This window comes from Humulus lupulus, chromosome 2, assembly GCF_963169125.1.
Source record: "Humulus lupulus chromosome 2, drHumLupu1.1, whole genome shotgun sequence".
Taxonomy (NCBI): domain Eukaryota; kingdom Viridiplantae; phylum Streptophyta; class Magnoliopsida; order Rosales; family Cannabaceae; genus Humulus; species Humulus lupulus.
Genome location: NC_084794.1, coordinates 126037844 through 126049102, shown reverse-complemented (window position 1 = coordinate 126049102; position 11259 = coordinate 126037844). Strand labels below are relative to the sequence as shown.

Below are 11259 nucleotides of genomic sequence, written 5' to 3'. Positions count from 1 at the left end.
GATGCGTTCATACCTTTTATGCCCTCCATGCCAACAAACGGGTATATCATATAAGTTCACTTTAACATATAATAACCTACAGTCCCTATACCGCCATTATCCATGTATTCAACCACATGCAAGAGCAATACTAATCAACATGCCTAAATAGCACCACACAGCAGTCAAGGGCCAGGCCCCATCAGTATCTCATGCTCCCTATTCATCAAACAGATATCAACAATCATATCTCACTCAAATCATTTAAGCACATCATCATGCATACACAATTACCAAACCCTGAGTTGAGCTTGTCTCCCGCGGCGAATGTACATATCCAGCTAGTCTTCAGGACCCATAAACCTAGGACGCTCTGATACCAAGTTGTAACACCCTGGATAGCCAGGACCGCTACACTGTGTGTTTATAAAGTGCCAGACTCGCTAATCAAGTCATTAAAGTAAAAACGTGTTATTGAAACAGTAGAGGAACTAGGGTTAAAAGCGTTTTGGTCTCAAAAGATACATTTTCACTGCTAAACATTGTTTATGTACATGGGATCCCAAAAATGACAGTTTAAAAGCCATACTACAAAAATTACAAAGTTTATATACATTAACAGCCATACTAAGGCAAAATGAGCAGTTAGGTGATCTCCGTCCTGACACACTCCTCGATCGTGGTGATCGAACGGCTGGCTATGTACATTTCACCTCGGAGCTCTCCACCTCAGGCCTGGTCCAACTTGCCCTTGCCTTTACCTGCACCACGTAGCACCCGTGAGCCAAGGCCCAGCAAGAACACACATCAATAATAGAGCATGCACATTTAGCTGTCAAGTCAATCTTACATATAGCATCTCATAAACTTAAGCATATCAATAGTCAAGTATCTCATATACAAAGTATATCAATAGTCAAGTATCTCATATACAAAGTATATCAATAGTCAAGTATCTCATATACAAAGCATATCAGCTCATAACACAATATACAGACGATAACCAGGGCTAGCGCTCACAAGCTGCTCCCTCTGTTATCCTTTCGTTTCTGGCTCCCAGTGGCCAATTCGCGTCCCATGCGCTAAATTCATGAACGGTACTCTTAGACCGCTTACACGTGTCCCTTGGCATAATACCAACGATGACACAAAACAATTCTCGGGAGCACTTAGTCCCATCACAATCATACATTCGGGTGCAGTGTTCTTACCTTTCAATTCGCTGGTTTCCGATATCACGTAGCCACAAGCACGGTCCTCTATCCCGAGCTTCTCCAAAGTCCTAATCAAACACAAATATAATATTCCTTGTCATTAACCAATCCAAGACTACCTTCCCGATACCTAATCCACACTCTCGGAACCCCCAAAACCCTAGAACAACATCCCGGAGACATCCCCCGAACCCCCGGAGCAAAGGTCAAAAATTGCAAAATATCACTCCCTGAAATTTGCCTTGTGCCGCGGCACCACATTCCTTGTGCCGCGGCACCCACCTCCAGAGACCCCTAGGCCGCGGCAAGAAAAAGCCGTGCCGCGGCACACCATCGCAGACCCAGATTTCTGGGTTTTCCTTCGCATTTTTCCGAGCTCCAACCTCACCAATTCACCCCAAACTCTATCCTAAGTCCCAAAACCAACTCTAAACCCCTAACAAACCTCACAACAATCCAAAGACATCATGCCTAAGCTCACTCACACCTTCAATCCTAAAAGTCACTCTTGAATTTCACACTTAACAACTCAAACCAGAAAATTAAGAACAGCTTGAACTCAAACACAAACCACACTCCAAACTCCCTATACCTTAACAGAAACAAGCCTAATAATCACACAGAAACCTTACCTTGAGTGGTGAGTCCAACCTCCAGCTCTAAACCTCCTTCCCCCTTGATTTCCCAATTCTGAGTTCATACAAAACCAGCCACCAATTTGTTTCAATTCATATTCATCTCTACAAATTCAGACTTGAAACTTAAACATATTATAGCCAAATCCTTACCTCTGAGTTTTCTTGGCCTAAGCTTAGTTGACAACCTCAATCACCCCCTTGATTCTCCTTCCAAGAGCTAGAGTTCAGCTTCTCTTTTCCTTCTTTCTTTTGTTCTACTTCTAGGTCTCCAATATTCAACATAAACCAACTCCCAAAGTGTTATACGTAAATGTTATTCCTTCAGCTCAAACTCATCTATTTACTACCAAATTACCATTTTAACCCTCCATTAATATCACTTACTAACTAGACCTCAAGGGCTTATTTGTCCTTTCCCTAACTTTGCAATTCTACCACTTTCCCAAAGAAACCTGTTACTTTCTATAGTTACTAACAGTTACGCAGGTTACCAAATCACCAGTTACCATTATCTAGTTTCCTAGGACCGTCTTGGCACGTGCATCACATTTGTATCACAGCACCCACACAGTACAATTCACATATCATAATTATCACATAATATAATTCACATATCATATAACATGCTTAAAATCATAATCATCACACATAATTCTCATCATGCCCTCCCGGCACACTAATCAAGGCCCTTAAGCCTTATTAGTGAATTTGGGTCGTTACAGATTGTGAGTCGTGTCAATTTTCCAAACACCATCGTCTTAGTTCGAGTCCTAGAGTCAATAAACGTGCTAGTGTTCCTTTTGAATTAGTTCATTATGATGTTTGGGGTCCTTCACCTATTTTTTATAAACCTGGATTCAGGTATTTTGTTACTTTTGTGGATGATTATTCTTGTGTAACTTGGCTATTTTTAATGAAAAATCGTTATGAGTTGTTTTCTATATTTTGTGCTAAGATTAAAAATCAATTTGATGTTTCCATTCGGACTTTGCGAAGTGATAATGCCATATAATATACATTTGCTTTATTTCACTCGTATATGACTCAAAATGGCATACTTCATGAAACTTCTTGTGTTGATACTGCATCCCAAAATGGTGTAGCAGAATGTAAAAATAGACATCTTCTTGAAACTGCACGAGCCCTCTTATTTCAAATGCATGTTCCAAAACCTTTTTGGGTCGATTCAGTTTCTACAACATGTCTCATTAATCGCATGTCATCCTCTATTCTTAATGGTGAGATTCCCTATAAAGCCCTTTTTCTTGACAATTCATTGTTTCTGGTTAATTCGAGGATATTTGGTAGTGCTTGTTTTGTTCGGGATGTTCATCCACATGTCACTAAATTAGATCCCGAATCATTGAAGTGTGTTTTTCTTGGTTATTCTCGTCTTCAGAAATGTTATAGATGTTATTGTCCTAGTCTTAATAAATATCTTGTCTCAATTGATGTTACCTTCATGGAAGACACACCATACTTTCCGTCCTCACCTGTTCTTACTAGCCAGGGGGAGGATGATGATTTGTTGGTCTATTCTATCACATCCTCTACACCTATCCCGACACCAACTCCTGCTAAACCTCCTATTATTCAAGTTTACTCCAGGCGTCCACCTCCTGATTCATGTCCTGCAGCTACTCCTTCGTCATCAGATCCAATCCCGAGCAATGATCTTCCTATTGCATTGCGCAAAGGTAAACGCCAATGTACTTATCCTATTTCTTCTTTTGTTTCATATAACGACTTGTCGTCTTCCTCTTGTTCTTTTATTGCTTCCCTTGATTCTATATCCATTCCTAAAACTTTTCATGAAGTACTCTCTCATCTTGGTTGGCATAATGCAATGATAGAGGAGATGAATGCTTTAGATGACAATGGTACTTGGGACTTGGTGGATTTACATTCAGGGAAACGGGCTATAGGATGCAAATGAGTGTTTGCAGTTAAGGTCAATCAAGATTGATCAGTGGCTCAATTGAAAGCTCATCTTGTCGCTAAAGGCTATGCTCAAACCTATGGCGTGGACTATTCTGATACTTTTCCTCCTGTTGCGAAATTTCCATTTGTTCGGTTGTTTATTTCGATGGCAGCTACTCATAACTGGACTTTGCATCAACTTGACATTAAAAATGCTTTTGTTCATGGTGATCTTCAGGAGGAGGTGTATATGGAGCAACCTCCTGGTTTTGTTGCTCAAGGGGAGTATGGACGAGTTTGTCGTCTTCAAAAATCTTTATATGGTTTGAAACAGAGTCCTCATGCTTGGTTTGGAAAATTTAGTCGGGTTGTTGAAAAGTTTGGTATGATGAAAAGCAAGTTTGACCATTCCGTGTTCTACAAACAATTAGAGTTTGGTATTGTTCTGTTAGTTGTGTATGTGGATTACATTGTTATTACTGGAAGTGATAATACAGGAATCTCATCTCTCAAGTCTTTCATTCATACTCAGTATCACACGAAGGATTTGGGGGTTCTAAAGTAATTCTTGGGTGTTGAAGTTACAAGAAGTAAAAATTGTATCTTTCTATCTTAGAGAAAATATGTCCTTGATTTGTTAACTGGGACAGGAAAATTGGGAGCAAAGTCTTGTAGTACTCCAATGACTCCGAACATGCACCTTACAGGAGATTGGGAACTATTTGAAGATCCTGAGAGATATCGATGATTGGTTGGGAAGTTGAATTACCTCACCGTGACTCGTCCAAATATTGCATATTCGGTTAGCGTTGTGAGTCAATTTATGTCATCTCCAACAATTCATCATTGGTATCATGTATAAAATCATGGGCACACTCATATTGAATGTTTTTCAGATGCAGATTGGGTAGATTCCGAAATGGATAGAAGATCCACATCGGGTTATTGTGTCTTGTTGGAGGGAATTTGGTCTCATGGAAGAGTAAGAAGCAAAACGATGTATCACGATCCAGTGCAGAGTTAGAATATAGGGCTATGGCACAGTCTGTGTGTGAGATAATGTGGATATATCAGCTCTTGACTGAAGTAGGACTTAAAACTTCAGTACCAGCAAAATTGTGGTGTGATAACCAAGTTGCTCTCCATATTGCATCTAATCCTGTGTTTCATGAACAGACTAAACATATTGAAATTGATTGTCATTCTATTCGTGAGAAAATTCAACAAGGTCTGATTTATACATGATGTGTGAAGACTAGAGAACAATAATAAGACATCTTCACGAAAGTTTTAAATGGGGTTCGAATTGATTATCTATGTAACAAGTTGGGCATGATTAATATCTATGCTCCAACTTGAGAGGGTGTTAGCCGTATATTAGTTTTCTAGTTAGAGTTGTATATTAGTTATCTAATTAGCTTAATTCTAGGTTCCTAATTATATAGTTTCTAAGATAGATTCTTAGTTGTGTATATATATGTGTGTTACTTTTCAATGAAAATTATGAGAATACAATTCATTTTTCAGCTTAGATAACATAATGGGATTGTTATTCCATTGGAATTATGATTTTATTTTATAATTGAGAAACATTGGAATTGGAATAGGAGTAACACCTATATTAATATATTTTTTCCTTAGAAGGTGTTTAATTTAGTGGAATAGAATTGAAATGGTAATGAGAATGTAGTAATATAATGGAATAAAAATAGTAATATTATTTTGTTTGGTTTATTTATGAAATGATGGGGTAATAGAATGGAATGAATATTGTATTTACAAAAATATTCCTACCTTAATTTGGGAAAGATGAATGAGAAAGGGTAAAATAGTTATTTTTATTTCTTTTTAAACCTTATTTAGTAATGGAAATCTCTTTCCATAAGTGGAGTGGAATAGCTATTCCACTAAAGGCATTACATAGGTTTAAAATACAAAGCAAACAATGAGATACAATTTTTCTTTCCATTCCAATCTCCATCCCCAAATCTCACCTCTCTTTTACTACTTTCTATTCAGCTTTAACATCTCTTCTCTTCTATCATTTTATATTTATTTTCTTTCCTTGCTTCTCGTTTTTAATCTTGGTTTGTGGAATTAAGCTTTCGCAATTAAAGAGACTTGTAGGATGGAATTTCCAAATATGAGTGTAAAAAGTAAAATAAATAAATATATTTAGTGTTAAATTAGGACAAATTAAGGGTGTTCTACAAAATGATATGATGAAAATATTTAGATTTGATGTTCTACAAGTGAAAGGTAAATGTTTAAATTTGATGAAAATATTTGTTCAAAATAAGATGCAGAAAGAGTGAAAATATTACTTTACACATTAGTCATATTAATTACGTATATATATATATATATTTCAGTAGGAGGTGAAGTGAAAAAGAAAACGTGTACAAGTCTAATAATTTGATAATTGTCACTATACTTTGGAAACATGGATTAGTTGAGTAAGTATAAAGCTAAATGAATATAGAAGTAACAGAAACAATTACATGATATCAAGTGGTATTCAAATTTTGGTTTTGGGTTTGAGCATTAAGTGACTAATGCTATGACAATATGTACGTGTTTCAATCACTCATTTCAACCATCTTTGATGCCATTTCAATTTTCAAGACTCATCAACTTCTGACAACCAAAGGTTTATATGATTACTAGACATAGTCTGAAACTTTGTTTCTCCCAAGTGATGCATATGGATTACCTGTTTGTCTGGTATCAAATAAGATGAGAATCAAAAGTCAGTAAAAAACAAAATAAAATACACGCTTATGATTGTACTTGGACAGGGGAAGATTATAATAAGTTATATTTGGTAGGATTGAACTGATTAACCAAGAAAAAAATGACTGTTTGGTAGGATTGAACTGTGTAACCAAAAAAGCAAAAAAAAAACGGTTAGGAAGGTTCAGAAGAAGACTAAGTGAGAACGATGAGGGGTAGAACATAGGAAGCCAAGCCAGCAGAGGTAATTATTTGGTGCAAGAACTAGAAAAGAAGATAGTGTAAGACACAAAATTCTTATTTACACGTAAGTATAGAGTTCAACAAATTAGAGAAAAAAAGACTATTAACCACTAGGATTTGTTCCTAATAATCTTCCATTCTTTATCTCCCCACGCAACACAAAATGATAAGATCTCATCTTCCTCAACCTAATCTTTCCCTCCAGTTTTCCACTCTACCAAACAGAGGGAGGGAAGATGATATTTATGTGACCGAATGGTACAGTACCGGCCTTGAGATCTAATTGAAGGATTAAAGATTTATACCTTGTCATTAATCCTGATACCCCAGGAAGCAGAGTTGGATCCATAGACAGGATCACCGACAACGTATGTAGGTGGATGAGCAGAATTTGGCAGAAGTGGAACCCTGTCCGTAGTATATTCATCATCACTGTCATAGTACTGATCTGGCCCTAGAGCTTTCAGTATCATTGCCAGCAACAAACACAGTCCCTGCAAGTTAGCCACTCGGATTGGTCAAAATAATCCAAATCAAAGATATTTGAAAATGAGCTTCATTTATTAAACCCCTGCAGTATTATAACAAAATGCTAAGCTAAAAGTTCCAATGTTGGATAACAATGTGCAGATCCTGTTGGTTCTGCTAGTTTTGGCAGAGACAAATTACTAAGACTCAGGTAGATAGCAAACCTTCTCATTCCCTTATATGTGAAATAACATTCAGAAAGTTGTGAGAGAGAAACCTGTACAGTCACAATTGACAGCCCTATCCATTTACAGATGTTGAAGTTTAATCTCACAAAAGCTTTGAACTGATCAAAACTCCCGCTTGGATCTTCTGGAAAGTCCTAGTTCATAATAAATTGGCAAAGCACCATTTACACTAAACCATTAACTAATCACAAAATTTATTAGTTTAAATGTAAAACGTACCCCCTCCCAGTCACGATTGATAAACACATCAACAGTGACTGCAGCCTCCACCATGATGAGCAAGAACACAAACAACATATACTGTACAAATTTAAGGACAACAATAAACTCACAAGAGTAAGCAAATTATTATCAGGGTAACACTATGAAATCAAACAATAACACTGCAACTTTTAAGAACTTCTATTATCAAAAGTTTCGATTGCCAAAAGAATAAAATTCAATCTTTAACAATGCTAGTTGGTGATGTATCAAGGACATTAATAGTATATTTATCTCATTGCCATGATTCTGGAACACTTCTGGAAGCGTAGTACTTTGCAAGTGATAGCAAAAATACCATACACTTCAACTTCTGAAATAGTAATAGATGCAAGGATGATGAAACCTACATTCCCTATGTTGAAGTATGACCAATTCCAGAGCAGACTTGGCTGAATTAAATCATAACTATATGGCATATCACATGGTAATACGAGCAACCAAAGCAAATTGTTCAATGAGGAATAGCAATGAAGCTAAGGTTTTGAACCTAATTCTTTTCCACAAAGAGAAAATCTTATATAGTAAAAGGATACCAAATAAAGGCAACAACCATTTGTAGTTTCTGCAGCAACATGACCAGAGCATGTTATCACACACAGCGCAATCCCAAGGCCAAGGGAAGTGTAAATGAACCTGAAATGTATATAACAAAACCAGCTGCTATAAAAAGAACTACAATTTTGACAGAGCAACTTGTTGACAGACTACAATCAGTATGAAGTAATAAACAATCAAATAAAACATGAATTAACTAAACAAAAATGTCAATCCCAATTTAATTTTCCTATTAATTCCTCCATTAAATCACACATTGTTCAACATACTTGCAAAAAAGAAGAAAATTGGCAGTGGGACATGGAAGAAAGCTCCTAACACTACATAATGTTCTAAGTTCACATTATATAGAGTTTAGAACTCTATTTAATTTGAACTATCTAATTCCATCATTAAAATTTCCTTACGTACAAAGCCGCTAAAAAATACATTGATCAAACTTATTTTTGCAAATCCAAAGCGTGCAGACTCTGGCATGATTAATCATATGATTCTTAGCTGTAATTTCTTTTCAAATTCCAGCCAACCAGACTCCAAAATAAAAACTACATATGCATATATAAAAACCTCTAATAGAAAGCATATAAATAAAATTATTAATAATTAAGAAAACAAAGAAAAGAAAAAGGTGATACCATGGAACAGGATTATCAAAATCTACAAAGGGAAACTCATCCATTTGCCTCTGCCAAACCCTAATAAGCCATAAGGAGTACAAAATCATGGCTATACCAAGCATCCCAATGACAGAGTTCACCAATTTAAGAATCGATTGGAAGCAACTCCTCACCATTCTCCCCATTTTTTACCACCAAAAAAAACCCAACTACAAAATACTAAGTTTGAATTTCGAAATATGGAACTGAGAAGGAAAGAGGGCCCTTCGATACTACAATCGACCGAAATGGTTTTCTATTATTTTAATGTTTTTTCCATACTAAGAAACAAAAATCCAGGTGGCCTCAATCAAATTAATTTTTTGTCCTTATCTTAAAAGCAATAAATAAATGAAAAAAGGTTTTACAAATTAAGAAATCTCTTTGAAATCTTAATAAATCTCTTGTAAAATTTTGCATAAAATGCTGTGGTGTAGCGGTTATCACGTAACTCTTGCACACTGAAGGTCTCAGTTCGATCCTCAGCAGCATCATCTCCTTGCTTTATATGATATGACTAATTTTTATTTTACATGATCATAATTTTTAAGTATATTCATAGTGATTGGCATTTAATGTTTCCATGGAACATAATTAGTCTGTTATTACAGGACCAAATTCAAATGTTCTGTTAACACTTTTTTGACAATGCAAGGACACATAGCGTAATCTCATCATGGTTTTGTGGTCTTTGACATATAACCCAACTGAGAAAATATATGTTTTTGGAGCAACGCTTGATCTCTTGCTGTACTAACACACTATTCGGGATCGAAATCCAAGTAGTACATTCTATAGGCATTTCGATCAGACGAATAGTAACCTTCAATGAGATTATCAACTTTAAAACCCAATTTCTTGTAGAGATTCATGGCAGGATTTCTCAAGGGGTCAACATGAAGAGATATTCGTTGTACATGTCTAGCTCTGCTTTTCTCAATCGCTGCTTTTAGCAGTGCCTCTCCATATCCTCGCCTTCGAAAATTCTCCTTAACTAACAAATAAACCAATCCAAACAAAAATTTGAAATTAGAGAATTAAAGAATAAGCTTTCATATACTGCCTCACATTCATAAAAAGTACAAGATAAGTCCTGAAAATCTATTCAGAACTTTCGTCGAACAGGTTGTGAGCATGAGTAGAGTTCCATTCTAATAGTTTAATTGATCAGTTTCCCGTAAACATGAAATTAAACATGTCAATTTTTTTGGAGAACTAGTAGGAATTTGAAGGCAATGAACAAAGATCATATGGTATGGAGAAAATATTCGAAAGGGAAGGAGCATTAGAGAAAGAAGATGGGTTTTAGAACCTGCGAGCTCTGTGATAGAAGCGGAAAGAGAAGAAGGCCACGAGTACATGACATAGCCAGCAATATCTCCATCCACATCCACGTAAAGCAATTCACAGTTCTTTTTTCTTAGTTCATCTTCAAAGGATTTGGCAAGCGATTCATGTTCGGGGAAGATCTTTCTCTCAAGTTTTTTAATGCTTTCTACTATAGTAGACCAGTTGGAAGAGTTCCTTTGAAGCTCAACAACCCCTGTCGACATGGATGAGTTCATTTGATTTGAGTGCTATTTTTTTTTGGCTGATTTTGTTTATACAAGGGAGATTTCAATCCTCTCTCCTCCCACAATCAAACACACCCACCGAATCACTCGAGCAACCCCAAGTAGCTTTTTAGTACTAGATGCTTATTTCTCCGAAAATTTTACAACACTAGATATTTTTTATTCTTTGAAATAGGAAGATTAATATATTGCTAGTTATTTCCAAAGGTTAGCATAATGCATTCTCTTGCTACAGATTGCTTTCCGGTTGAGTCGCAAGTCAAGTTGTTCTCTTTAAGACATTTTGCGGCTTTGCCTTAAGTGTGCGCAACAGTCTATCAACCGCACCGTTTTTAGGATAAAATAACCCAATTCGTCACTATGCGATATCCCACTGCATCGAAGGGAGTCGTTCACATACACCCCGAAACTACTCGATAAAACTCAGAGAGGAAACTGGTTCTTTTTTTAATGGAAAAGTTAGAATGTTGTTTTTCTTGTTGCTCTGTATATTTCTTAATTAAATAGCCAAAAAAAAATGCAACTGAAAAGAAATATTGGTCATGGGAAAAATGGTAACGTACAAATCGTAATGTGAGAAAGAGTAGGAAGACTCATCTCTCAATTGACTGCTCTTAAAACACGTTTTATAATAAGTTAATTAATAAATAAAAAATATTTATTAAAACATTTTTCAACAAAAATAATAATTGTCACACCACACCAACCAGCTCAGCTCGGTCGGACGACAGCAGCGGCGCACGCGCACGTGTGATGGTCAAGTGTGT

At 36.3% G+C, this 11259-nt stretch overlaps 2 protein-coding genes across 3 annotated transcripts; both read right to left on the bottom strand.

The window, feature by feature from the left end:
- Positions 1 to 6135: 6135 nt before the first annotated feature.
- LOC133818471 (tetraspanin-19) lies at positions 6136 to 9183 on the bottom strand. Of its 2 annotated transcripts, XM_062251356.1 has the most exons (6): positions 8898 to 9173; positions 8241 to 8340; positions 7663 to 7743; positions 7473 to 7577; positions 7033 to 7221; positions 6136 to 6472 (listed from the first exon to the last, which is right to left on the bottom strand). In XM_062251356.1, the coding sequence occupies exons 1-6, from the start codon at positions 9062 to 9064 to the stop codon at positions 6461 to 6463; spliced, it is 654 nt and encodes a 217-aa protein (XP_062107340.1). In that variant the 5' UTR covers positions 9065 to 9173; the 3' UTR covers positions 6136 to 6460. The 2 variants fall into 2 exon arrangements, with proteins under 2 accessions (XP_062107340.1, XP_062107341.1); XM_062251357.1 differs by lacking the exon at positions 7473 to 7577 and having other exon boundaries at positions 8898 to 9183.
- A 275-nt stretch (positions 9184 to 9458) lies between these two features.
- LOC133818472 (uncharacterized) lies at positions 9459 to 10649 on the bottom strand. The gene is made up of 2 exons (XM_062251358.1): positions 10231 to 10649; positions 9459 to 9912 (listed from the first exon to the last, which is right to left on the bottom strand). The coding sequence occupies exons 1-2, from the start codon at positions 10481 to 10483 to the stop codon at positions 9680 to 9682; spliced, it is 486 nt and encodes a 161-aa protein (XP_062107342.1). The 5' UTR covers positions 10484 to 10649; the 3' UTR covers positions 9459 to 9679.
- Positions 10650 to 11259: the final 610 nt, after the last annotated feature.

Bases quoted from the DNA above. Each gene is read 5' to 3' on its own strand.
- LOC133818471 (XM_062251356.1), bottom strand. From the start codon at position 9,064: ATGGGGAGAATGGTGAGGAGTTGCTTCCAATCGATTCTTAAATTGGTG. The intron at 8,341-8,897 runs GTATCACCTTTT...TATACATTTCAG, and splicing joins TTTGATAATCCTGTTCCATG to GTTCATTTACACTTCCCTTG. The intron at 7,578-7,662 runs GTACGTTTTACA...ATTATGAACTAG, and splicing joins TCAATCGTGACTGGGAGGGG to GACTTTCCAGAAGATCCAAG.
- LOC133818472 (XM_062251358.1), bottom strand. From the start codon at position 10,483: ATGAACTCATCCATGTCGACAGGGGTTGTTGAGCTTCAAAGGAACTCT. The intron at 9,913-10,230 runs GTTCTAAAACCC...TTTATTTGTTAG, and splicing joins TTCTATCACAGAGCTCGCAG to TTAAGGAGAATTTTCGAAGG.